The sequence below is a fragment of the Neomonachus schauinslandi genome, chromosome 14 (assembly GCF_002201575.2).
Source record: "Neomonachus schauinslandi chromosome 14, ASM220157v2, whole genome shotgun sequence".
Lineage (NCBI taxonomy): Eukaryota > Metazoa > Chordata > Mammalia > Carnivora > Phocidae > Neomonachus > Neomonachus schauinslandi.
Window position 1 is genome coordinate 91427926 of NC_058416.1, and position 20195 is coordinate 91448120.

At 58.6% G+C, this 20195-nt stretch overlaps 1 protein-coding gene and 1 non-coding gene across 2 annotated transcripts in view; both read left to right on the plus strand.

Annotated features, from left to right (window-relative positions):
* The window catches only part of EP400 (E1A binding protein p400), a 97324-nt gene that overhangs the window by 45181 nt on the left and 31948 nt on the right, over positions 1-20195 (plus strand). The window contains exons 20-32 of the mRNA XM_021697303.1: positions 1066-1252; positions 3093-3259; positions 4582-4751; positions 5486-5704; positions 7763-7927; positions 9369-9524; positions 10689-10783; positions 11244-11515; positions 15018-15220; positions 15305-15474; positions 16606-16802; positions 19402-19513; positions 19686-19829. Of these exons, the coding sequence (XP_021552978.1) occupies positions 1066-1252; positions 3093-3259; positions 4582-4751; positions 5486-5704; positions 7763-7927; positions 9369-9524; positions 10689-10783; positions 11244-11515; positions 15018-15220; positions 15305-15474; positions 16606-16802; positions 19402-19513; positions 19686-19829 (2257 nt within the window). The remainder of the gene's footprint in view (positions 1-1065; positions 1253-3092; positions 3260-4581; positions 4752-5485; positions 5705-7762; positions 7928-9368; positions 9525-10688; positions 10784-11243; positions 11516-15017; positions 15221-15304; positions 15475-16605; positions 16803-19401; positions 19514-19685; positions 19830-20195) is intronic.
* Positions 16289-16418, plus strand: LOC123326691. The gene has a single exon (XR_006541260.1). It is a non-coding gene; the product is annotated as a small nucleolar RNA SNORA49 (small nucleolar RNA).

Consider the following 20195-nt stretch of genomic DNA (forward strand, 5'->3'; position numbering starts at 1 on the left):
GGGGGCCCTGCAGACCTGCTGTGTGAGCCTCTTCCCCTCCGAGGCTTCTCTCGGGGTCCTGGGTCTCACTTGTGCTTCAGCCTTTTGTTCGGAAGCGTGTCCTTGTGCAGACAGGTGTGACTTTAGATACCCTCCTCCCTCCCACCCCGCTCTCCAGAGCCGAGCTTGCGGCCTGTGTGCGCATCTCCCTCCCGCTTAGCCCCTGTGCCGTGGCTGAGAACTGCCTGTGTGGGCTTCTGCTGGCTTCTGGTACAGCCTGCCTACCGCCGCGCTCCCGAGGGGCCCACACTCTCCCATGGCTGCCGGGGCTGTCCCTGGAGCGTTGCAGACCTGCTCTCACCAGGGCGTCCCCAGAGCCCTTGCTCCTCTCTAGGCTGTCCTGTCCTCGAGCACAGTAGCCCGTCACCCTGCTGCTCCCTGGGAAGGCTGGCCGTTCTCTCTGCCACCGCCTGTCCCTCCATCCCACTGCCTCTGCCCCCGGGTCTCTGTGGATCAGCCTGCCTCCCATCCTGTGCTGCATAGCTCCTTTCCCTAACCTGCTGGGGACACTGTGCCCTCCTCCTCACCCGGAGACCCTGGAGCTCTCTGCTTAGACTGTGTTTCCTGCGTGGTCCTGGTCCGCACGCGGTTAGCCTGTGTGTCTGCCTTCTTCATGGCTGCAGGGCTGGGGCTGGCGTCCCACCTGAGGGCCCTTTCCTTCCCCTGGGTCAGGTGCTCTCGCCCTGGTGCCCTCCCCCGCTCCACGGCACTCAGCACCGTGGGGCGGAAATCCGTCACCGCTGTCCACGGCGAGTGTCGTCCTCCGCTGGGAGGGGAAGCTCGGAGGGAGATCTGCGTGCCCATCTGACCCCCACTCCTGGCTCCCTGGCCCCCCAGCCTGTTTCGGGGGGACAGTGAGTGACTCGGAGAGTCAGAGCCACGTGGAGAGCAGTTGGGACCTGAGTGTTGTGAGGGAACTCGTTACTAAGCAGAACCGGGGAGAGCGAGGCAGTTGCGTGTTCTGGACTTAGCAGCGCACACGGTACACACGCCGATGGCAATGCTGGTGTTTCTTCCCGAGAGCAGAACACAGGAGGCGCTGAAGAGCGGGCACTTTGTGGACGTGCTGAGCATCCTGCTGCGGCTGCAGAGGATCTGTAACCACCCTGGGCTGGTGGAGCCCCGGCTCCCGGAGTCGTCCTACACGGCGGGGCCGCTGCAATACCGCTCTGCCTCCCTCATCCTCAAGGCGCTCGATGGAGACTCCTGGAAGGTACGTGTCCGCCTGACGTCGGTTCCCCACACGTCGCAGCTACCGTGGTTCCGGGAGGTTGCTTTCCACGCGCTCATCCTGCGTTTTGGAATCGCCTGGTGCTGGGCGGCCCTCGGCTGACACGGGGTCTGCATCTGCAGTTGGCCCGAGGGGGACAGGCCCTGGCTCGGAAATAGCAGGGGAGGGGTTCCTAGTATCGCGCGTGCTGTCGGAGCGTGGGAAACGGCATGGCGTGCGGGATGTTTGGAGGGGAGCTTGGTCCCCACCACGGTGAGGCCTGTTGAGGACACGTGGGTGTCTCAGCGAGCGCCGTCATGGGCTGCTCTCGTGTCTTCGGTGAGGTCCTCTTCCTGAGTTGTGCGCATTTGCGGGGCCCTGCTTTGTGCTCTGGGCCTAGAGTCCTCATGCCCCCCATCCTGCGCACTGGCTGGGGGGCTTCGGGCTGAGTGCCCTCAGGACAGGGATAATCATGCACTTCCATGGCCGTGGTGCGTGTCGAATCCATGGGAAGAACCTTATGTGTGCCTGGTTTCCGAGAACTGAGTGTGTGTTATGTTGTGGTGTTTATTCTCATTTGTTCGGCAAGCCTTGAGGTGTGCTCGGTGTCTGGTAGTTTTCCAGCCACCGGGACAGCAGCGAGTAAGACAGCGGAAACTGCCTGTATTCATCACCGCTGATTCCGGAATATTCATCATTGCCAAGAGAGAACCCACAGACACGAGCCATCCCTCCCGTTCCCCCTGCCCCGCCCCAGGCAGCCCCGTACCTGACCTGCCTCGTGAGTCCACCTGTTCTGGACTTTGCGTACGGATGGAATCCCTCACCACGTGGTCCTCGTGTCTGGCTCACTTCACAGAGCGTAGTGCTTTCAGAGTTCATCCGGGTGGTGGCGTGTGTCCCAATCTCCCTCCTTTCTAAGGCTGACTCGTGTTCCCCGGTGTGGAAGGATCGTGTTGATCTGGTCATCAGTTAACAAACTTGGGTTGCTTCCACATTTTGGCTGTTGTGAGTAGTGTCGCTGTGGACGTTGACGGACTAGCTCTGTGGGGATGTAGGTTCCATGTTTCTCACGCACTTGTCAGGTGTGGACTTGCAGGGTCGTGTGCCTACTCCGTGTTTAAGCTTTTGAAGATCGGTTGGGCGGTTTTCACACCCCCACACGTGTACAAGGACATGGGAGGGCTCTTCAGCACCTGCCATCGTCCTCTCTGATGCTCGACGTCGTGGCGGGAGTGCGACTGTGCTTTCTCGTTAGAGAAGCACGTGGGGGTGCTGGGCACGTGGGGCGTCTGCCCCAGCTGGGGATTCAGGCAGTATGTCCGGCCCCTCGCCCTCCTAAGGACAGCCTGGCGGTGCTGCGGAAGCAGCCCCAGGATGCGGGAGGTGTGGGAGGGGTCTGTGTGGGCAGGAGGTCCGGCTGCTCTGCCCGGCGCATGCTCAGTGTGTCCTGCCCGTTGGAATGCGCGTCCCCACGGCTCTGGACCGAGTGACATGACGCGTGCCCACCTCTGCCTCCCCGTTACGCGTGGGTCTCTGCCCCAAGGTGCCCCTTGTTGACGTGGCCTGGCTCTCACGCTGTCCGGACCCCCCTCCCTCTCTTCCAAGTCCAGTCTCTTTCCAAGCATTGCCTTCTCCATTCACACTGCCACGTGGGGGTGCTCCTAACGATGGGGACACTGAGACATGCTGCAGTCCAGCAGCCTGCCTGAGCCCCGGAATGGCGTCAGGACGCGTCCCGGGGGGCAAGGCTCTGCGGGCCTGGCCGTCCTATCAGAGATGTGCTTGGGTTCCCATTTTCCTCCGGTCTCCCAGAGCAAAACTTTGCTGTTTTTCTCCTTAGGAAACAGATCTCTCTATATTTGATCTTATTGGCTTAGAGAATAAAATGACTCGCCACGAAGCAGAATTGCTGTGTAAGAAGAAGGTGACACGGAAACTCATGGACGAGCTGTTCACAGCGCCAGCCCCATCGGGCAGGCCGGCGGCCCTGAGACTGAAGCCCAGCAGGTGCGTGGCCTGGAGCGTTGCCTCCTGCTCACCAGAGTCCCCAGCTGGGTCCTCGCTGGCCCTGAATCAGCCGTGGGGTCAGTGATGTTCCCCTCCCTGGAAGGACCCAGCCCCACAGCCCCTCACGGAGACCTGGGATGTGTGGCGGGAGCTCACACGAGGACCCGGCTGTGGCTGGGGGGAAGAAACGGCCGTCCTCTCACTGGGTGGCCTCCTTCTGGAGTCTGCTGGTGTTCCTCGTGTCTGTGGGGCAGCTCATTGCATGGGGCCTGTGTGGACCGTCTGCACCCCGGCTGGGATGGTGCAGCCCCTCGCCCTCCTAAGGACAGCCTGGCGGTGCTGCTAAAGCAGCCCCGGGTTGCGGGAGGTGTGGGAGGGGTCTTTGTGGGCAGGAGGTCCGGCTGCTCTGCCCGGCACATGCTCTGGTGACCGCTGTCTCGGGGTGAGGGTGCACTGTGGGTGGTGGGCAGAGGGCTCCACCCCAACAGCAGCATGGGGACTTCTGAAGGACGCCAGAGTTTGTAGGTGCCACCTGGCTGGGAGGGGCAGAACGCATTAACTGATTAAGTGGAAATAAATGACTCAGTAAGATGGGTTAAATCCAGCAAGTTGGAAATACACAACATCTCACGGTCGGGTTGAAAATGAGAGAAAAAGCAAATAGGGGTTTAGAGAGAAGGGGCCAGCTGTGCAGATTGGTGCCCATTGCCGTTGCCTGTTCTGCCCGGGCCCTCCCCACCGCCGTCAGCCTGGTGCTCGCGGGGGCCTGCGGCGCCCTGTTAGGTCCGCACGTGGGCCGGTGGGGCTGCGGTTCTCTCGGGCTGGCCCGGCTCCAGGTCGTCGGCTTTCTCCTGGCTGTCTCTGGCTGGTGCCCTGCACGGGGGATTTGAAAATAGACAGTTCCCGCCATTATGGTTTTCCAGGTAAAAGGGTTCCAAAGAGCGTGTGTGGTAACACCCGAAACGGCGGCCACGGGCGTGGGTCCCCGTTTGCGGTGTTAGCCCGTCGCCTTCAAGGTGCCGGTTCCGCTTCCAGCCACCGTGACCTGTGCTGTCTTGTCACTTGGTTGTTGGACGTGGCTTCCCGCCCACTCCCCTTGCACTCCACGGGAGCGCCGTGTCCCCCAGCCTCGGGGTAGACGTTGCCACTTTGTGTCCCGAGCGTGGTCACGTGGGGTGCACCTCCCCCGGACCCGTGCTGAGCTTCTCGGTGCCCGTTTGGAGCCCCAGCCCCTCTCTGAGCTGCACCAGGAGTCAGGACCCTCACCGCCTCTGGCAGCCCGAGCCCCCCGTGTCTCAGTGGCGCACACGCCTTCTTGCCAGGTTGTTTCAGCCCGTGCAGTACGGACAGAAGCCCGAGGGTCGCACCGTGGCTTTCCCCAGCACACACCCGGCCCGGACAGCAGCCTCTGCCACAGCCGCGGCCACTCCGCAGGGCCATGTGCGAGGACGGCCACCGATTGCCACGTTCTCTGCAAATCCAGATGCAAAAGGTAGGCCTCACGTGCCGGCGTGCCCTCGGGGTTACCGAGGGTGTTTGTGGACGGAGCCTGGCACTTCCCCGCCCCTCGGGATGGGCTGCCTGCTCCAGGCTCTGCTGAACACACCTCACGTGGCTCGCCCAGGAGTTTCAGGCCTTTTGGTTTCTTGAAACTGGAGTTTTTCCCCGAACAAGACGCTGCGGTCTTGGTTGAGTCGCTGTTGGCGTGCTGCTGAAGGCGGGCCTCGGCGAAGGCCCTGTTACGCAGGGATGCGCGTGTCCGACTGTGCACGGCAGCTCAGGAAGGCTGCTCTCGAGTTTGGGGCCCCACTTGCACGTAGCCCGACTGTCACTGAAGAAGGGTAGGGTTGACGGGCAGAAGGTAATGGGACGGTGTTCCAGCCTCCGCCACTGGGTCCTCCGCGTCCGCCCCGCGTGCACGACAGCGCTGCCCTGGGCACGCGGGTGGGGCGCGGCCCCGTCGGACCAGCTGGCTGCCCGCACTGCGTGCCCTGCGGAAGCGGACCACGTGGCCTGCTGATGAACTCGGAGAACACCGCACAACAGATAGAAAGTTCCGTTTCACCCCATAAACCACCCCCCCACCCCTTTTCCTAAGAGAGGGCTTCTCATCTGAGAGACTTTAATGAAATGTTTGTTTTGTTTCTTTGAAATTCGGGTTTAAAATAACTGCATTTCGTGAAGAACCTCTAACGGCTTTGCACAAACAAACCTTATCGATTGCAGTGGCGGCAGCCCCGTTTCAGACCTCCCAGGCCTCCACCGGCGCTCCCGCTCCGAGACAGCCGCCCGCCTCGACCTCCAGCGCAGCACCTAGCCCAGCCCATCCTGCGAAACCGCGGGCCCCGCCCCCGCCCCCGCCCCAGGCCCCCTCGCACCCGGCGGGGCAGAGCGCGCTGCCTCAGGGGCTGGTGCTCACCTCGCAGGCTCAGGCGCGCCTGCCCAGTAAGTGGCCTCGCCCCTCCCGGTTCTGCCACGTCTCTGCCACGGGAAGTTGTGTTCCGATCAGCGTGTGTGAAGAGCCTTGCTGTCCACTCCCTTTGTCTTCCTAAACCCACGCCTGGGCTCTGCCTTTCGCCACGCTGTCGTTCCGGCCCTAGGTGTGCAGAGGGACGCCCTCTGCAGGGCCAGCGTCCAGGGCCCTGTCCTCCTCTGTCCTTTCTTCTGATCCCCGGACATCAGCTCTGCTTTCCTCCCGCGCATGCTCTGCTGGTGTGCTGACCTCCTCACTTCTCCTTAGCATCAGCCAGAGGCTCGTTCCGTCGGCCCCGGGACTCAGCCTGGGGAGCAGGTGGTACTCAGGCGAGAGCATGTAACACCCTCGCCAGCGAGGGAACCGGTGCCGGTTGTTAAAAAGCACGACTTGTTTTGACTCTTCCGCTTGTGATCACATTTAAGCCTGGAGTGAATTCCTGCTCAGCTGAGACGTCTCCTAATAACTTGGTGATGGAAACGTCACAATATTACTACGTTTCGTTAGGCCTTTTTACCGTGACCAGTGTCATTAGCGTATTTCCACATCTTTGATGTGCCCCTGCTGATTGTGCTGTAGGAAGTGCCCTTTACGCAGACGGCCGTAGGCACCGCTGTTTCTCACACGTGCCCTCGAGCACTTCGTTTGTGGCCGTGACCAGCGTGTGGAGGTCCCTCTGGGAAGCTGGGGGGCGGATGTCACGAGGAGACCCCAAGTTCGGGCTAGTCTCTTGTGACGAGGCCTTGCTGCTTCCACTGCCAGGGAGTGAAGAGTTACAGTCCTGCTGGCTGCCTGGGGGAGGGAACCCCTGCATGGGTGACATTTCTGTGTGCCAGGGACAGGTGTCGCGGGGGCCGTGCCGTGGGAGCTGAGCTCGGGCAGAGCCCCCCGCTGCCCTTCGCTCTGTGTGGATGGAGCAGGGCCGGGGTGTCCCGTCCACACACACTTCTCTGCGCCTCCTCCTGTCGTCCCTCCCGTTCACAGCTTCTGGGGGCAGGACCTCTGGATTTTTTCCTGGTCTTCTGCTGACTGTTCTCTGTATGGTGTCACTCATCATTCTGGCATGGGTTTCTTTGGGGGGAGCGTTTAGGTTCCATTATCAGCCACTGGGGGGCAGAACCCTGTACCCCTGGCGTTCACTCAGAGCCTGCAGGTAGTTAGTACCTTTCTGAGTCAAGTGCACAGGACTCCATCCGAGTTACGTTTTCACAAACGATGTGTTAAGCAATGTCGAGTCTGGCATTTCTTCAGTCAACGTTCTAGATCGAATCCTACAGTCTAGTCCGAGTTAGTGGGAACCTTTACGTCTTACAGCTACGTTTGTGTGATGTGTTTATGCTAGTGACCCGTTCTCACACTCACAGGGGTATGATCTTGCGTACCTCTGTGCACTGAATTGGACACGTACTTTTTCACATTTTGAAAGTTTTCTAAAGAGGTTGATATTAGAAGGGCGCCTGGGTGGCTCAGTTGGTTAAGCGACTGCCTTCGGCTCAGGTCATGATCCTGGAGTCCTGGGATCGAGTCCCGCATCGGGCTCCCTGCTCGGCGGGGAGTCTGCTTCTCCCTCTGACCCTCCCCCCTCTCATGTGCTCTCTCTTTCTCTCTCTCTCATTCTCTCTCTCTCTCAAATGAATAAAATCTTAAAAAAAAAACTTAAAAAAAAAAAAGGTTGATATTAGAGTTCCAAAGCGTATTACAAATAGATTTCTGCTGTATTTGACGTTTGCTGGTTTTTCATTGGTTGGAGAGAAAAGTAAAATGTTGGTAGTTTGGTTAATTAAGATCTGATATCGAAAATCTCTTACCAGTTTTGATTAAGTAGATTAACTGTTAAGATCCAATATTAATTTTTTCTTTTTATTAAAATAATTATTTTCTGGAAGCGTTAGGAAGCAATACCTAAGAAACGTTTCCATGACGCTTCCGTTTACCACAGACGGTCATTCTGGACGACAAATGGTCGTCACTAGAACAGCTGCAGACTTCTCCCAGAGGTTTTAATCCCGTCTTCCTCTGCATTTCCGCAGGTGGGGAGGTGGTCAAAATAGCCCAGCTGGCTTCCCTGGCGGGGCCGCAGAGCCGGGTCGCCCAGCCAGAGACCCCGGTGACGCTGCAGTTCCAGGGGAACAAGTTCACCTTGTCGCACAGCCAGCTTCGGCAGCTCACCGCCGGCCAGCCCCTGCAGCTGCAAGGTAGGGGACAGCGCCCCGTGCCCTGCCGTCGGCCCGGCCTCTCCCCTGCCACTGCCTCTCGGGTGCGCCGGGCAGCCCCTGGGAGCTCAGGTGCCTCACCTGGAGACGGCCTGCATGCCTTCCCTTGTGGGTGTTGAGGGGGCCGGCCGGGCAGCAAGCAAAAGCACCCGCTTGCCTGTGGTGGACGCGTGCTGCGTAGCTGACACTGTTTTTTGATAAAATAGGCTCTTTGGGGATGTTGCTCATTTTTATATTTTTTTACTTTTATACTCTTTTAAGTAAGTTCTCTGCCCGGTGTGGGGCTTGAACTCACGACCCCGAGATCAGGAGTCACAGCTCCAGTGGCTAAGCCAGCCAGGTGCCCCAAATATTTCCTATTTTTAAAATCAAAATAGAGATATTTGTTACTTTTTAATTTTAGTGTGAAATAAATTGTCCTAAGAACACCACAGCACTAGCAAATTACGTAGAAGCTGTGTTCTTTCATGTACGGGTTTTACAGCGTTGACTCCTAGATCAAAGCCTCACAGGGCTTTGTCTGCGCATGACGTACTCCTGTGGTAACTGCTTTTAACTGCTTTGTCAGAAGATGAGCGGTGCGAGGGGCACGCTGGCATTAGCCCTAAGTGACGGGGTGGCAGCGGCTTAGAGCTTGAGCCCCCGCTGGCCGTGGGCCTAGGCCACCCTTGGCACCCATAGCAGCCTCCCTGGGACGGGCTATGTGCTGCGCTTGTGAGCCCACGCTGGGACGCTCCGTACGGGCGCTGCAAGGTCACACACAGCAGAGTGGAGGCCCCAGGAAGCCTGCAGCAGAGACAGCTTGTAATTTGGCCTAATTCCCTGTTCCTTCAGTTTTCTGGCCACGGGGGCAAGGCCATCTGTCTGCACCTCCGGCAGGCTCTGCTTTGCGCGGAACCCAGCATGGGGACGTTCCTCCAGAGTGAACGATGTCAGACTTCATCACACAAAAGGCGGAATGTGGCAGGCTCCTTAAACTAAGTGCGAGGAGAGCTGCAGCTTTGAGGCCAGAGGGTGTTTTTAGATGTTTCTTCATCAGGCTTTACGGGTCAGCGGGCACCCACGTGTGACCCAGAGCTGGGACTCTCGCCCTGGCACTGGCTTGGGGCCTCAGGCAGGCCTGACAGACCCGTCCTGGGTGCCCCCCACATTGCCCGAAGTCAGGAATGGGAAAGAGTAGATGAGCGTTTTCTTGACTTTAAGTAGAAGTGACTGTGTTCCTTAGTTTTTCACTCACTGTCAATGAAATACTCTCATGTTTTTCAAGTAACTGAACTCTGCGCTGCCTTGTTGGAGTAAATTTGAATTTGGATTTCTGGTTTGTTGCTTCATTCGTTCCCATACGTGTGGACACGCGTGTAGCAGGTAGGAGGAGGCACACGCAGCCCGTGAGTGACGCCTCTTGGTGCTCGTGTGATTGCAGGCAGCGTCCTTCAGATCGTATCCGCCCCGGGGCAGTCGTACCTGCGACCGCCGGGCCCCGTGGTGATGCAGACCATGTCTCAGGCGGGCGCCCTCAACGCCCTGGGAAGCAAGCCCCCGGCCGGCGGCCCGGGCCCGGCCCCTGTGACGGCGCCAGGTAGAGTGTCCTGAGCGGGAACACTGAGGCGTTGAAGCTTCTTTCTGTGTGACTTTGCTTCTGAGGTAACAGGGAGCTGTTGATGATCTGTGCCCATGGAGTCTCAGAAGCTGCAAGTCCCGCTCTGACGGTCTCTGCTCTCTGCAGTCGGGCCACTGTCAGCCTGCTCTGTTTTCTCTCTCTTTTCCCTCGGGGAGGTATCTGGGATACGACTAGTCTCCACTTGCCTAGATTTTTTTCCTTGTGTTCTGACGAGAAGCTCGGAATCATGAGGAATTTGGTTTGCTAAGGTCACAGGGACATTTAGCGAGTGTGCTAGAATTCCCCCTGGGACAGGTACTGGAGCAGGATTTGGGCCCTTCTCCATCTGGCCCGTCCGTGGCCTCCTCCCCACCAGGGTCCGGCCCTCCCAGACATGCCCAGCCTCGTGTGGTCTGCTGAGGAGGTTGGGCGGGCGGGTGGGGTTCGTGGGTGGAAGCAGCAGGGGGACCCCTCCCGACCTGAAGCCCTTGTCCCTGCTCAGCCCCGGTCTCTGTCTTGTCTGTGGTGACGCTCGGTGGGGCCGTGCCGTGGGGTCTGGAGGGCAACGTTTCTGTGTCCCAGCTGTGGCACGTGATTCCCCCGTGGCTGGTTCTGTTCTCCAGGCCTCCTCCCACCCACCAGAGCCCGCTGCTGGCACCCATCCCCCAAGGCAGTAGCCACCGCCCCCGCCACCGTCCTTGAAGGGGCTGTCTCACCCCAGGCCCCTTCAGTCCTCAGTGCCTCCCGTGCAGTCTGTCAGGACACGCGGCTGGCCGCTGGGGCGCGGCGACGGCCCCTCCTGCTTTGGAGGACGAGGGCAGCGCTGACCCTGCTGGAGGGGGGACAGGCGGATGGAGTCCAGGGCATGGGGGGGCGTGTGTGCGTGGCCACGTGGCTGCAGCGCTGTGCGGTGGCATGGAGGAGGACCTCGGGCCTCAGGTGTGCATGCCTCCTCTGAGCACACAGGGCACCCACCAGCGGAGAGAGACAGGCCCGTGGCTCGGACGACGGCCAGGGAGCGGAGTGCTTTGCGGGCGGTCCTGAATGATTAGGGCTCGAGTCAGTGCGTTGTGAGAGCGAGCTGCCCGAGGACGGGTCTGCAGAGCCACGTAGCTTTGCGTTCCGTCTCCTCCCTCTTTGCAGTTGGTGTGCCTGGGCGAGTGGCGGTCAATCCCCTGGCGGCTGGAGAACCTGGAATGGCCCCCAAACCAGCCTCCCCTGTCGGAGGGCCAACCCAGGTATGGCCCCCCCCCCACACCGGCACCGTGTGGGGCCCGGGCCCCTCCTTCGCCGTAGGAAGTTGTTTTTCAGAAGCTGCTTGTGGGGGGACGGTTGTGGTATTTAATGGTGGTGCCGACGTACACGCTTTTGAAAGCACATCATCCCTCTGAATCCCAGAATTTGACTTTAAAAACACATTTCACAGCAAAGGAGATCGGGTTTCATGATTGCAGAAATCCTCTTCCTCGTTTTATGTTCTCGTATCCGTCTCCCGGACGTTAGAAATCTCACTGTGTCTGGAGAAACGCTCTTCAGTCAGAGACGCACACCGAGGCACACAGACGCCTCCTTCCTGTGGCGGTCTGCCGTAGAAGGGGACGGGGGTGTCTCGGTCGCCATGTGCGAGGGACACCACGGGGCTTGGCGAGACCAGGCCCTGGGCCTCAGTGACCATTTTTAACACTGTTTCCCACGAAGGAGGAGAAGAGCAGACTTCTGAAGGAGCGACTGGACCAGATCTACTTTGTCAACGAGCGGCGCTGCTCGCGAGCCCCCGTCTATGGCAGAGATTTGCTGCGGATTTGTTGCGTGGTCGGCCGAGAACAGACAGCTTGGCCCGGGGCTTCTGACAGCAGTCAGCGGAGGGGGGCCGGGCCAGCGAGCGCTTACACGTCTCCCTCAAATGGTCAGAAGGACCTGATCTTGACGCTGGCCCAACGGCAAGCCTGCCTGCAGGATGTCATCGACAGGTAGGCAGCCTGCGTGGGTCCCCGTGCTTCGCTTCCCTCCGCGGGCTCCCGCGGGCCTCCAGCACCGCTTGTCGTCCTGTCGTGGAGTCTGTTCCCTTCAGCTTCTCCGCGAGCTAGTCTCAGACGTCTGCCTTGAATCATTTTCTGGGTCTTCAGCTTTGGCACCAGCAGGTCTCTCCACCCTCTGGGAAGGCTGTGTGTCCTCAGGTGGCTTTCTTTTCCCCTGGGCACCGGGCCGGTCCCCGGGACAGCACTTGGGTGAACGTTGGCTGGCCTGGGTGCATTCTGGGTGCGTGGAACAGACCACTCTGTGGTTGATGAGTTTCTCCATGTTGTTCTTTTAAAGTAACGTTTTATTTAAAAACCACATGGGAAACTTCACATTGCATGATGAGAAACGTGTATTTAAGAGCTAAACTCAGAAACTAGCTTTAGGAGAGAAAACAAAAACGGAGATGCCACTGGGCCAGCCCCGCCCCCTGCCCAGCGTGCCTCTTGGCTTCCTCTTTGCCCCACCTGGAGTGTCGGCGCTGTTTGTGCTCCGTTCCCTGCTTTGGGCGCAGGTCAGGTCCAGCCTGAGGTTGGGTCTTCGTCCCTCCTCTGCTCCGTGCACGTGGCCGAGTGTCTACCGTGGGGACCGGGAGTGCTCCTGTGGCCCGGCTCGCATCCACCGCCTTAGCGCGCAGAGCCCGCCTGCTGCCCTAAAGCCCTGTGCTCTGCCAGGTCACCCCTCCCCACGGAACCCTGGTAACCAGCCACCTCTTCACATCCCCGTAGCGGTGCCTTTTCCAGAGCCATATAGGCTGCGGACTCTTCGGATGGGCTTCTTTCTCTTAGCGAGGGCGGTGAAGGTTCCTGCACAGCTCTCTGTGGCGTGACAGCCATTTATTTTTAGCTCCCAGTAATGCTCCCCTGTCTGGATGGGCCAGTCTGTCCATCACGTACTGGAGAACATCTTGGTTCCTTCCAAGTTTCGGCAGTCACGGATGAAGCTGCTGTAAACGTCCACGTGTAGGTGTTTGTGTGAACATAAATTTCAGTTCATTTGAATAAAAACCAGAAGCGTGATTGTCAGATCATCTGGTGCGAGTGTGTTTCGCTTTGTAAGAGAAGGTCAAGCAGACCAGCCGAGTGGCTGTGCCCCTCTGCGTTCCCAGCAGCAGTGAGCGAGAGCCCCTGTGGCCCCTCGTCCTCGTCACGTCTCTGCGGTCCGTGCTGTGGGTTCTGGCCGTTCTGACGCGTGTGCAGTGGTGTCCCGTGGCTGTTGTAATCTGCATTTCCCTGAGGTCGTACCACGCGGAGCCTGTTTCCGTAGCTTTTTGCCACGTGCGTCTCTTCTTTGGAGAGGTGTCCGCTAGGGTCTTTGGCCCATTTTTTAAATGGGTTTTCTCATTGTTGTGTTTTAAGAGTTCTTTGTGTGTTTTGGATGGCAGTTCTTTGTTAGAGGTGTCTTTCACACTTTCTCCTCATCTGTGGCTCGTCTTCTCGTGTCATTGGCTTTCACACGGCGGAGTGTTTAGGTTTGGTGAAGTCCAGCTCTCCGTCCTCCCACGGGCCGTGCCATCGGGGTTGGGCCTGGAAAGTCATCTTTGACTGTCCCTCTCTCCGGGCCCTGGTCACCCGGGCTCGCCCTGCGTCCTCTTCCAGGGCTCCCTTGTCTGCATTTCACTTTAGATCTACGGTCCAGTCTGAGCTGATGTTTGTGAAGGGACTAGGTCTATGTCTAGATTCATTTTTCCCCCATTTAAAGAATCTCGTATTTCAGAAAATCTTCAAATGTACACAGGCAGAATGATGCAGTGAGCCCCAGGGTACCCAGAGCACCTTCAGCACTTACAGTCTTGTTTCACCTGTTGACTGCCCCGAAGCACAGACTGTTTGCAACAAGTTCCGGACAAACACGAGTTCCTGTATCAGATTTCGTTGTGCTCTGAAAGGAACACAGTCAGTGTACCATTATCACACCTAAAAAAAAGAACAGTTTTTAATACCGTTAAGTGTCTGTTCAGTGTACCATTATCACACCTAAAAAAAAGAACAGTTTTTAATACCGTTAAGTGTCTGTTCCGCACGCACAGTTTTGGTCGTCTCTTGAATGTTTCTGTGGTTCACGTCAAAATCACATAAAGTGAATACGTAGCAGTTGCTGGTACATGTCGTGTAGCCCCTAATCTGTAGGTTGTGCTTCTAGCTCGCCTTTTTTTTCCTCTTGCAATGTATTTGTTGAGGAAACCTGGTGGTTTTCCCTGTAGAATTTCCCAGAATCTGGATTTGCTGAATTGGTTGCTCAAGGTATAATCTGACATGTTGCTTTGTCCCCTGTGTTGTCTGTAAATTGCTGGATTCAGAGGCTTGATCAAATTTATGTTGGTTGGTGGTTATTTGGGGTTTCTTGTGTAGCGCCGTTAGGAAGCCGGGAAGTCTGGCTGAGTCTTTCACGTTCGCGTGTTTGCGTGTGGGTGTCCACTTGTCCTAGCACCGTTGGTTGAGAGATCGGCTCTGCTCTGTGGGGAGAGCTGAGGTGACTGTCCCTGTCTCCGGGCCTCCGTCCTGTCTGCTGGCCTGTTCCCTCACCAGCACCGCGTTATCTCGATGATCCCTGTGCCTTTGCAGCGAGACTCGGTGCCGGGCAGTGTCCCTCCTCCAGCGTTGTTCTCGTTCGGTACTGTGTGGGTTCTCGTTCCGGCCTGTGGCTTTTCCATGTTAGCCTTAGGTTCCGCGTGTTGGTAATCTACAGAGTAACTGGCTGAGGTTTGGATTAGGATTACACCAAATGTTTAGGTCAGGTCAGGGAGAACGGATATGTTGGCCGTGTAGACTCTTCAGATCAGTGAACGTGGACTTGCTCTCCATTTATTTAGTGCTTTGATTTTGTCCACCCACGTTTTGGGGCTAGATGGCCTTGTTGTTTGCATGTGGTGGGCAGCAAGTCAGGGAAACGCAGCTTGAGCTGACCTCCAGAGCGAGGCTGTCCTGGCGCGGGTGGCATCCAGAGGTCTGGAGGGCGTGTGTCACGTGCTGTAATGGCCCGTCCGAGTCGTCACTGTGCTGCTCTCAGCAGGGCCCCTTCCTGCTAAGTCTGGCTTCCCTCCTGGTGGCACGTGGCTGTACCAGCTCTGGGGTTCGTATTCTCCCCCCAGGCCATCCTGGAGACACAGCACCTGCACCCCCGATTCCCATCAGAACACACGAGTTGCATGGGGAACGCACCATCTCTGTGCCCTTTCCTGCGGTCTCGGGGCGCCCTGCGCTGGTTGTTTCCGTCTGGGTGGTGGTCGTTGGCCAGGACTGGCGGGACCCACTCCCGTGGTTGCTGTGAGGGGTGGTGTGGGCCAGCAGCCGTGTCACCCTGGTGGTGACTGTAATCAGGCACCCGGCTTTTCTGACCACTCCGCCATTGGAAGGTTCTGCCCGCTTCCTTCTTGAGCTGTCGTTCCTGAGACGAGCTGCTGGTGGAGACGCCGTGGGCAGCGCGTGTGACACGGTGCTTTCTGCTTCTCAGGGTGGTGTGTGTGATCCCTCCAGTGGTGGCTGCGCCCCCGTCCTTGTGGGTGGCGAGGCCGCCGTCCCTCTACAGCCATAGGCTGAGGATCCTGCGGCACTGCCTGAGAGAGCACACGGCTCCCTACGCGCAGCAGCTGCGGCGGATGACCGCCCTGCGCTCCCTCCGGTTTCCTGAGCTCAGATTGGTGCAGTTTGACTCAGGTACGGCGGGGTTCCCATCCGCTCTGGCCTTGAGGTGGGCCTGCCTGGCCCTGGGTTTTGAGAAACCCGATGTTCCCTCCGTAGGAAAGCTCGAAGCTTTGGCCATCTTACTTCAGAAGCTGAAGTCTGAGGGGCGTCGAGTGCTGATCTTGTCACAGATGGTTCTCATGCTGGACATTTTAGAAATGTTCTTGAACTTCCATTACCTCACCTACATCAGGATCGATGAAAACGCCAACAGCGAGCAACGGCAGGTAAGGAAGAGGGGTTTGCCCTGGTCCCGTGGACGGTGCGGTGTTGTTCGCATGCATCTGCTCTCTCTGCCCTGGCTTCTCAGAGCCGTGTGAGCGCTGGGCTGTGTTCGGCCCTTCCGAACGAGGGGAGCGGCCGCTCCACGTCCTTGGGCACGAACAGGTCTGCAGCTCGTGCGTCCTGTGACGGGGCGACCTGCGGCCATGGGGGGCTGGTCGGGGCGCTGCAGGTGCGGCCAGGGGGTGAGAGCGTGGGCGCAGCCCCCACGAGGCACGCTGCGAGAAATGCAGGGCACATGGCGTGCCCCCCGTCACTTGTCAGGTTGGCCAAGGTGTGTCGCTTGGGTCAGCACCGCGAGATGGGTGATCTCACGCCCTCCCGGCCGGCGCAAAGCCGCACAGCCTTCTCAGAGCCAGGCGGACGGTGTGGGGCTCCCCCGCTCCCCCCTGGAGCCGCACACGCGTGCAGCCGCACGGTGGGTCGCTGGGCCGTGCGGGCGCCGTGCTGCTGGGCGGCGCCGTCCTGAGCGGCCGTGGGCTGGACTGCACGGCGCCCACGAGCGCGCTCAGGACGGGATGTGGCAGCACAAGCAGGACGGCCCGCTGGAAGCAGGCCGCCGGCCTGTGCGGAGCCCGCACGCGCGCACACCGAGAGGGCCTGGAAGGAGGTGCAGCGTGGGGTTGGCGGACGGGTTTCCTCGGCAGTGATGCAGCGGATCACACGCGCACTCTCCGGGACAGCCGGGTTTGGTGCTGAGACCACCGCAGAGAGCAGCGCTCCCAGGAGGCTGAGAGCCTCTCTCGGGCCTGTTCCCTGCTCCCTCAGCCTTACTCCCGGGCCTTTTGCTGTGAAGGCCCCGGCATTGCCTGAGGGTACAGGACCGAGCACACGTCCCTCCCCAGGAAGACTCTGTGTTCTCCTGGGGCCTACGGGTTGAGCTGACAGTCCATGTCAGGTGGGAGCTGACGTTTTCCTCTCGTCAGTGAGGCCTGGCGAGTGCAGGGGGGGGGCATCTGTGATCAGTAAGCGAGAGACGGCCAGACGTGTGCTCCTGGCTGGTAGGCGTCAGAATGTGCCCCAGCTGTGCCCGCTCTGACCAGGGGGGCCAACCCGAGAGCTTTGCTTCGTCTTAGGAGCTGATGAGGAGTTTCAACAGAGACCGGAGGATTTTCTGCGCGATTCTGTCGACGCACAGCCGCGCCACAGGAGTGAGCCTGGTGGAGGCCGACGCGGTGGTGTTCTATGACAACGACCTGAACCCCGTGATGGACGCCAAGGCCCAGGAGTGGTGCGAGCGGATCGGGAGGCGCAAGGACGTCCACATCTACAGGTGAGGGTGGCGGGCGCGACACGGGGTCCGTGGAGGCGTGGGGACAGGAGGTGCTGCTGGAGCTCAAGTGCACGCTGCAGCTTGTTCCAGAAGTTTCTGCTGCATCGTTTGTTTTTTCTGAGGCAGACTGCTTGCTGCTCTCTCTGTTCTTTCTTTAGGCCCAACATTTGCTCAGTTTATAATTAGTTTGCCTGAAACTGATCGAATGACGTTGCTTAGACCCAGCTTGCTGTGCACTCGACACGTGTCTGTCGTACTTCTTCTGCGGCACCTGACCCTAAGAAGGGCGGCTTGTATTTCGGTGTTTCAGTTGCTATCTGGCGTGAGTTGTCTGTCAGTAAAATAACGACTGAAAGACCTCAAATCCGTGGGCGCTGCCTCTGGACACAGAGGACCGCTGGCCCCGCACATAACCGGGGAAAGCGGAGGAGCCTCTCCCGGGTATTTCTGAACTTGCTGAAGCATCTGGTGGTGTGATAACAGCGGGTCTCCGATATGTGCCAGCACCCGACGGCCCTGCCTCCCGTGTGTGCTGACGTGTGCGCGGCGGGCACCGTGGGCGAGGCCCCCGCCTGTGTAGGTGACCTTGCTCCTTCCATCGAGGCTGAATTTAAGTAGCTGTGTTACTGCGTCTCTGAGGTTCGGGGAGAAGTATTCCTCAGAGACAGAAGTTAGTAACGTTTGCTGTATGTCTTCCCACGCGTCCTTCTAATTGTTCAGTGGCTCACGCGACAGTCTCGTTAATCCCCTCTTCTCCCAGCGGCACATCGCGAGTTTGTCTCCGTGCTGGTAAACTTCAGTTTGTGCACCGTGTATGTTGTGTGAGCAACGTTTTCCTGAGTGATGCTTTCAGCAGTTACTGAAATCGTTGACCCTTTAGCGGTTACTCGCCAGAAATGGGAAAACTATTTTACTCTTAGTAACCATAATCCACAACTCAGGAACAGTCTTGGCAGTGAAGGTGCAGGACGTGTAGGAAACGAGAATCAAATTGTGCAAAACGTGGTAAGATGTGAATTGGAGACTGAGCTGTGTTCTGGGACAGGAAGACCTGGTGCGTTAAATGTCCTCCCCCTGAAGCGATGTTAACATGCGGAAGAGTTTTCAGGAAAGCCGTCATGGGGGTTTGTGTACGTGCGTGCGTGTGTACCCGTGAGTGGATAAAGTGGGTTTTATTCTTATTTATTTTCAAAGATTTTATTTATTTGAGAGGGAGACAGAGTGCACACACATACATGCACGAGTGGGAGGAGGAGCAGAGGGAGAAGCAGGGAGCCCGACGTGGGGCTTGATCCCAGGACCCTGCGATCATGACCTGAGCCGAAGGCAGATGCTTAACCAACCAAGCCACCCAGGCGCCCCTCCAAATACCCTTTAAAAACCACTTTATCCAGGGGCGCCTGGGTGGCTCAGTCGTTAGGCGACTGCCTTCGGCTCAGGTCATGGTCCCAGGGTCCTGGGATCGAGCCCCGCATCGGGCTCCCCGCTCTGCGGGAAGCCTGCTTCTCCCTCTCCCACTCCCCCTGCTTGTGTTCCTTCTCTCGCTGTGTCTCTCTCTGTCAAATAAGTAAATAAAATCTTTAAAAAAAAAAAAAAGTGTATTTGGAGTGAAGGGTAGCTGATAATGGCCAACAGAAATGCTGACAAGGTTGCAGCGGAGAGGCGTGGGGGAAGGCTCGTCGTCGGGGGCGAGCAGTGAACAGCGCGAGCATGAGCCAGCAGGGTGCAGGTCGTTTAATGCTTGTTGCTGACACCGTGGACCGTGAGGAAGAGCTGGGGTCGGAGTGCTGTGCCCGCTTTACGGCCCGAACCCCGGCCCCGGGGTTGGGCATGCAGGTGTAGAAACAAAGTGGCGGTCTCAGCGTAGTATTGAGGAGATGGTACCTGTGGCTTGAAGGCATTACCTTAGCCAAACAGAAAAGCTTGGAGGGAAAGAAAGGCAGACATACCTGACTGCAGTAAAATGAGAACTTAAGTTTTGGTTTTGCAAGAAAATTCCATAAACAAAGCTAATGCACAAATAATAGTTTGGGGCAATTATTAGCAATTCTCACAACAGACAGAGGGTTAGATAGCTCTTAGAAGTTGAGAAGAAAGGTAAATGAGCCCTTCTTTGAGAAAGGGGGGAGGCACCCGAGCGTCCGAACGGGCCAGTCCAGCTGCCCCCACGTTTGGTGGGACGCCCAGGCGCGGAGGCGGAGAGGAGGGAGCTGCATGTGTGATGGCCTTCGTTACGCGCCCAGACGGGACGGCAGTGGGCGCGGCTGCTGGCGGTGCCGGCCGAGGGAGCGCCTACCCCCGACCGGGGCCGTGGGGTGGTTGCACTGTTTTGACATCAAGTTGGCAGGGTCTGCTGAACTGGAGATGGTGCGTGCCCTTTGTCCCCGGCATTTCCCTCCAGGGAGCCCGGCCCGTGGCGTCACTAGCTTGTTCACACGGCACAGCGGGAGCCAGAGAACGCCCATGCTTGGGGTACAGCCGTACCTGGGCATCGAGCAGCCGCTGGAACCATGCCGCCACGCCCCCCGCACCCCGACTGCCCGTGGTGGCGTGCTTCCAGGCACCCGTTCGTTACCGTGCGCATGTCTGTGTTTTGTAGGCTTGTGAGCGGGAACTCCATCGAAGAGAAGCTGTTGAAAAACGGAACCAAAGACTTGATCCGGGAAGTAGCCGCTCAGGGCAATGACTACTCCATGGCCTTCCTGACGCAGGTACCCGCCGGAGGCCTGCAGTCCTCCTGGTTGCTGCGTGGTGACGGGGGGCGCGGGGGGCTGGCGCGTGCGGATGAGGAGTTGCTCGGTGGTTTCCCTGGGATGCAGTCTGATGCTCAGGTCAGGCGCTGGCCCGTTTTCAGCTGGACACTAATGTGCGTTTCGTGTGCAGCGGACCATCCAGGAGCTGTTTGAGGTATGTTCTCCCACCGACGACGCCGGCTTCCCAGTGAAGGCAGAGGAATTCGTGGTCCTCTCTCAGGAGCCTTCTGCTACAGAAATCATCGCACCCAAAATTGCAAGACCTTTCATTGAGGTGAGGACAGATTGCCTGCCCTGGAGGTCACAGAGGATTTGCCGCACCTGCTGTGGGCCCTGAGCACCCTGCCCGCTCTGCAGGCCCCCCTCGCCCAGCCCTGGCACACCCTGCCTGCCCGCTTTCTTTCTCTTATGGGCATTTTCGTCTGGAAAAGCAGGTAAGCAGAGTGGAGAGTCTGAGGGCCTCAGGCACCTGCTGCCCAGCTCAGCGGCCATCCCTGTCCTACCGGCTCTTCCTGAGCTACACTGCCTCCCCTGAGCCGTAGCGGGCGGCTGGTGGCGTGGAGCGCCTCGCCTGTCCTGTCTGCCCGGCCCGGCCCCACGGCCTGCTGTCTCGGCTCCTGTCTGAGAGGCGCCCTGTGTG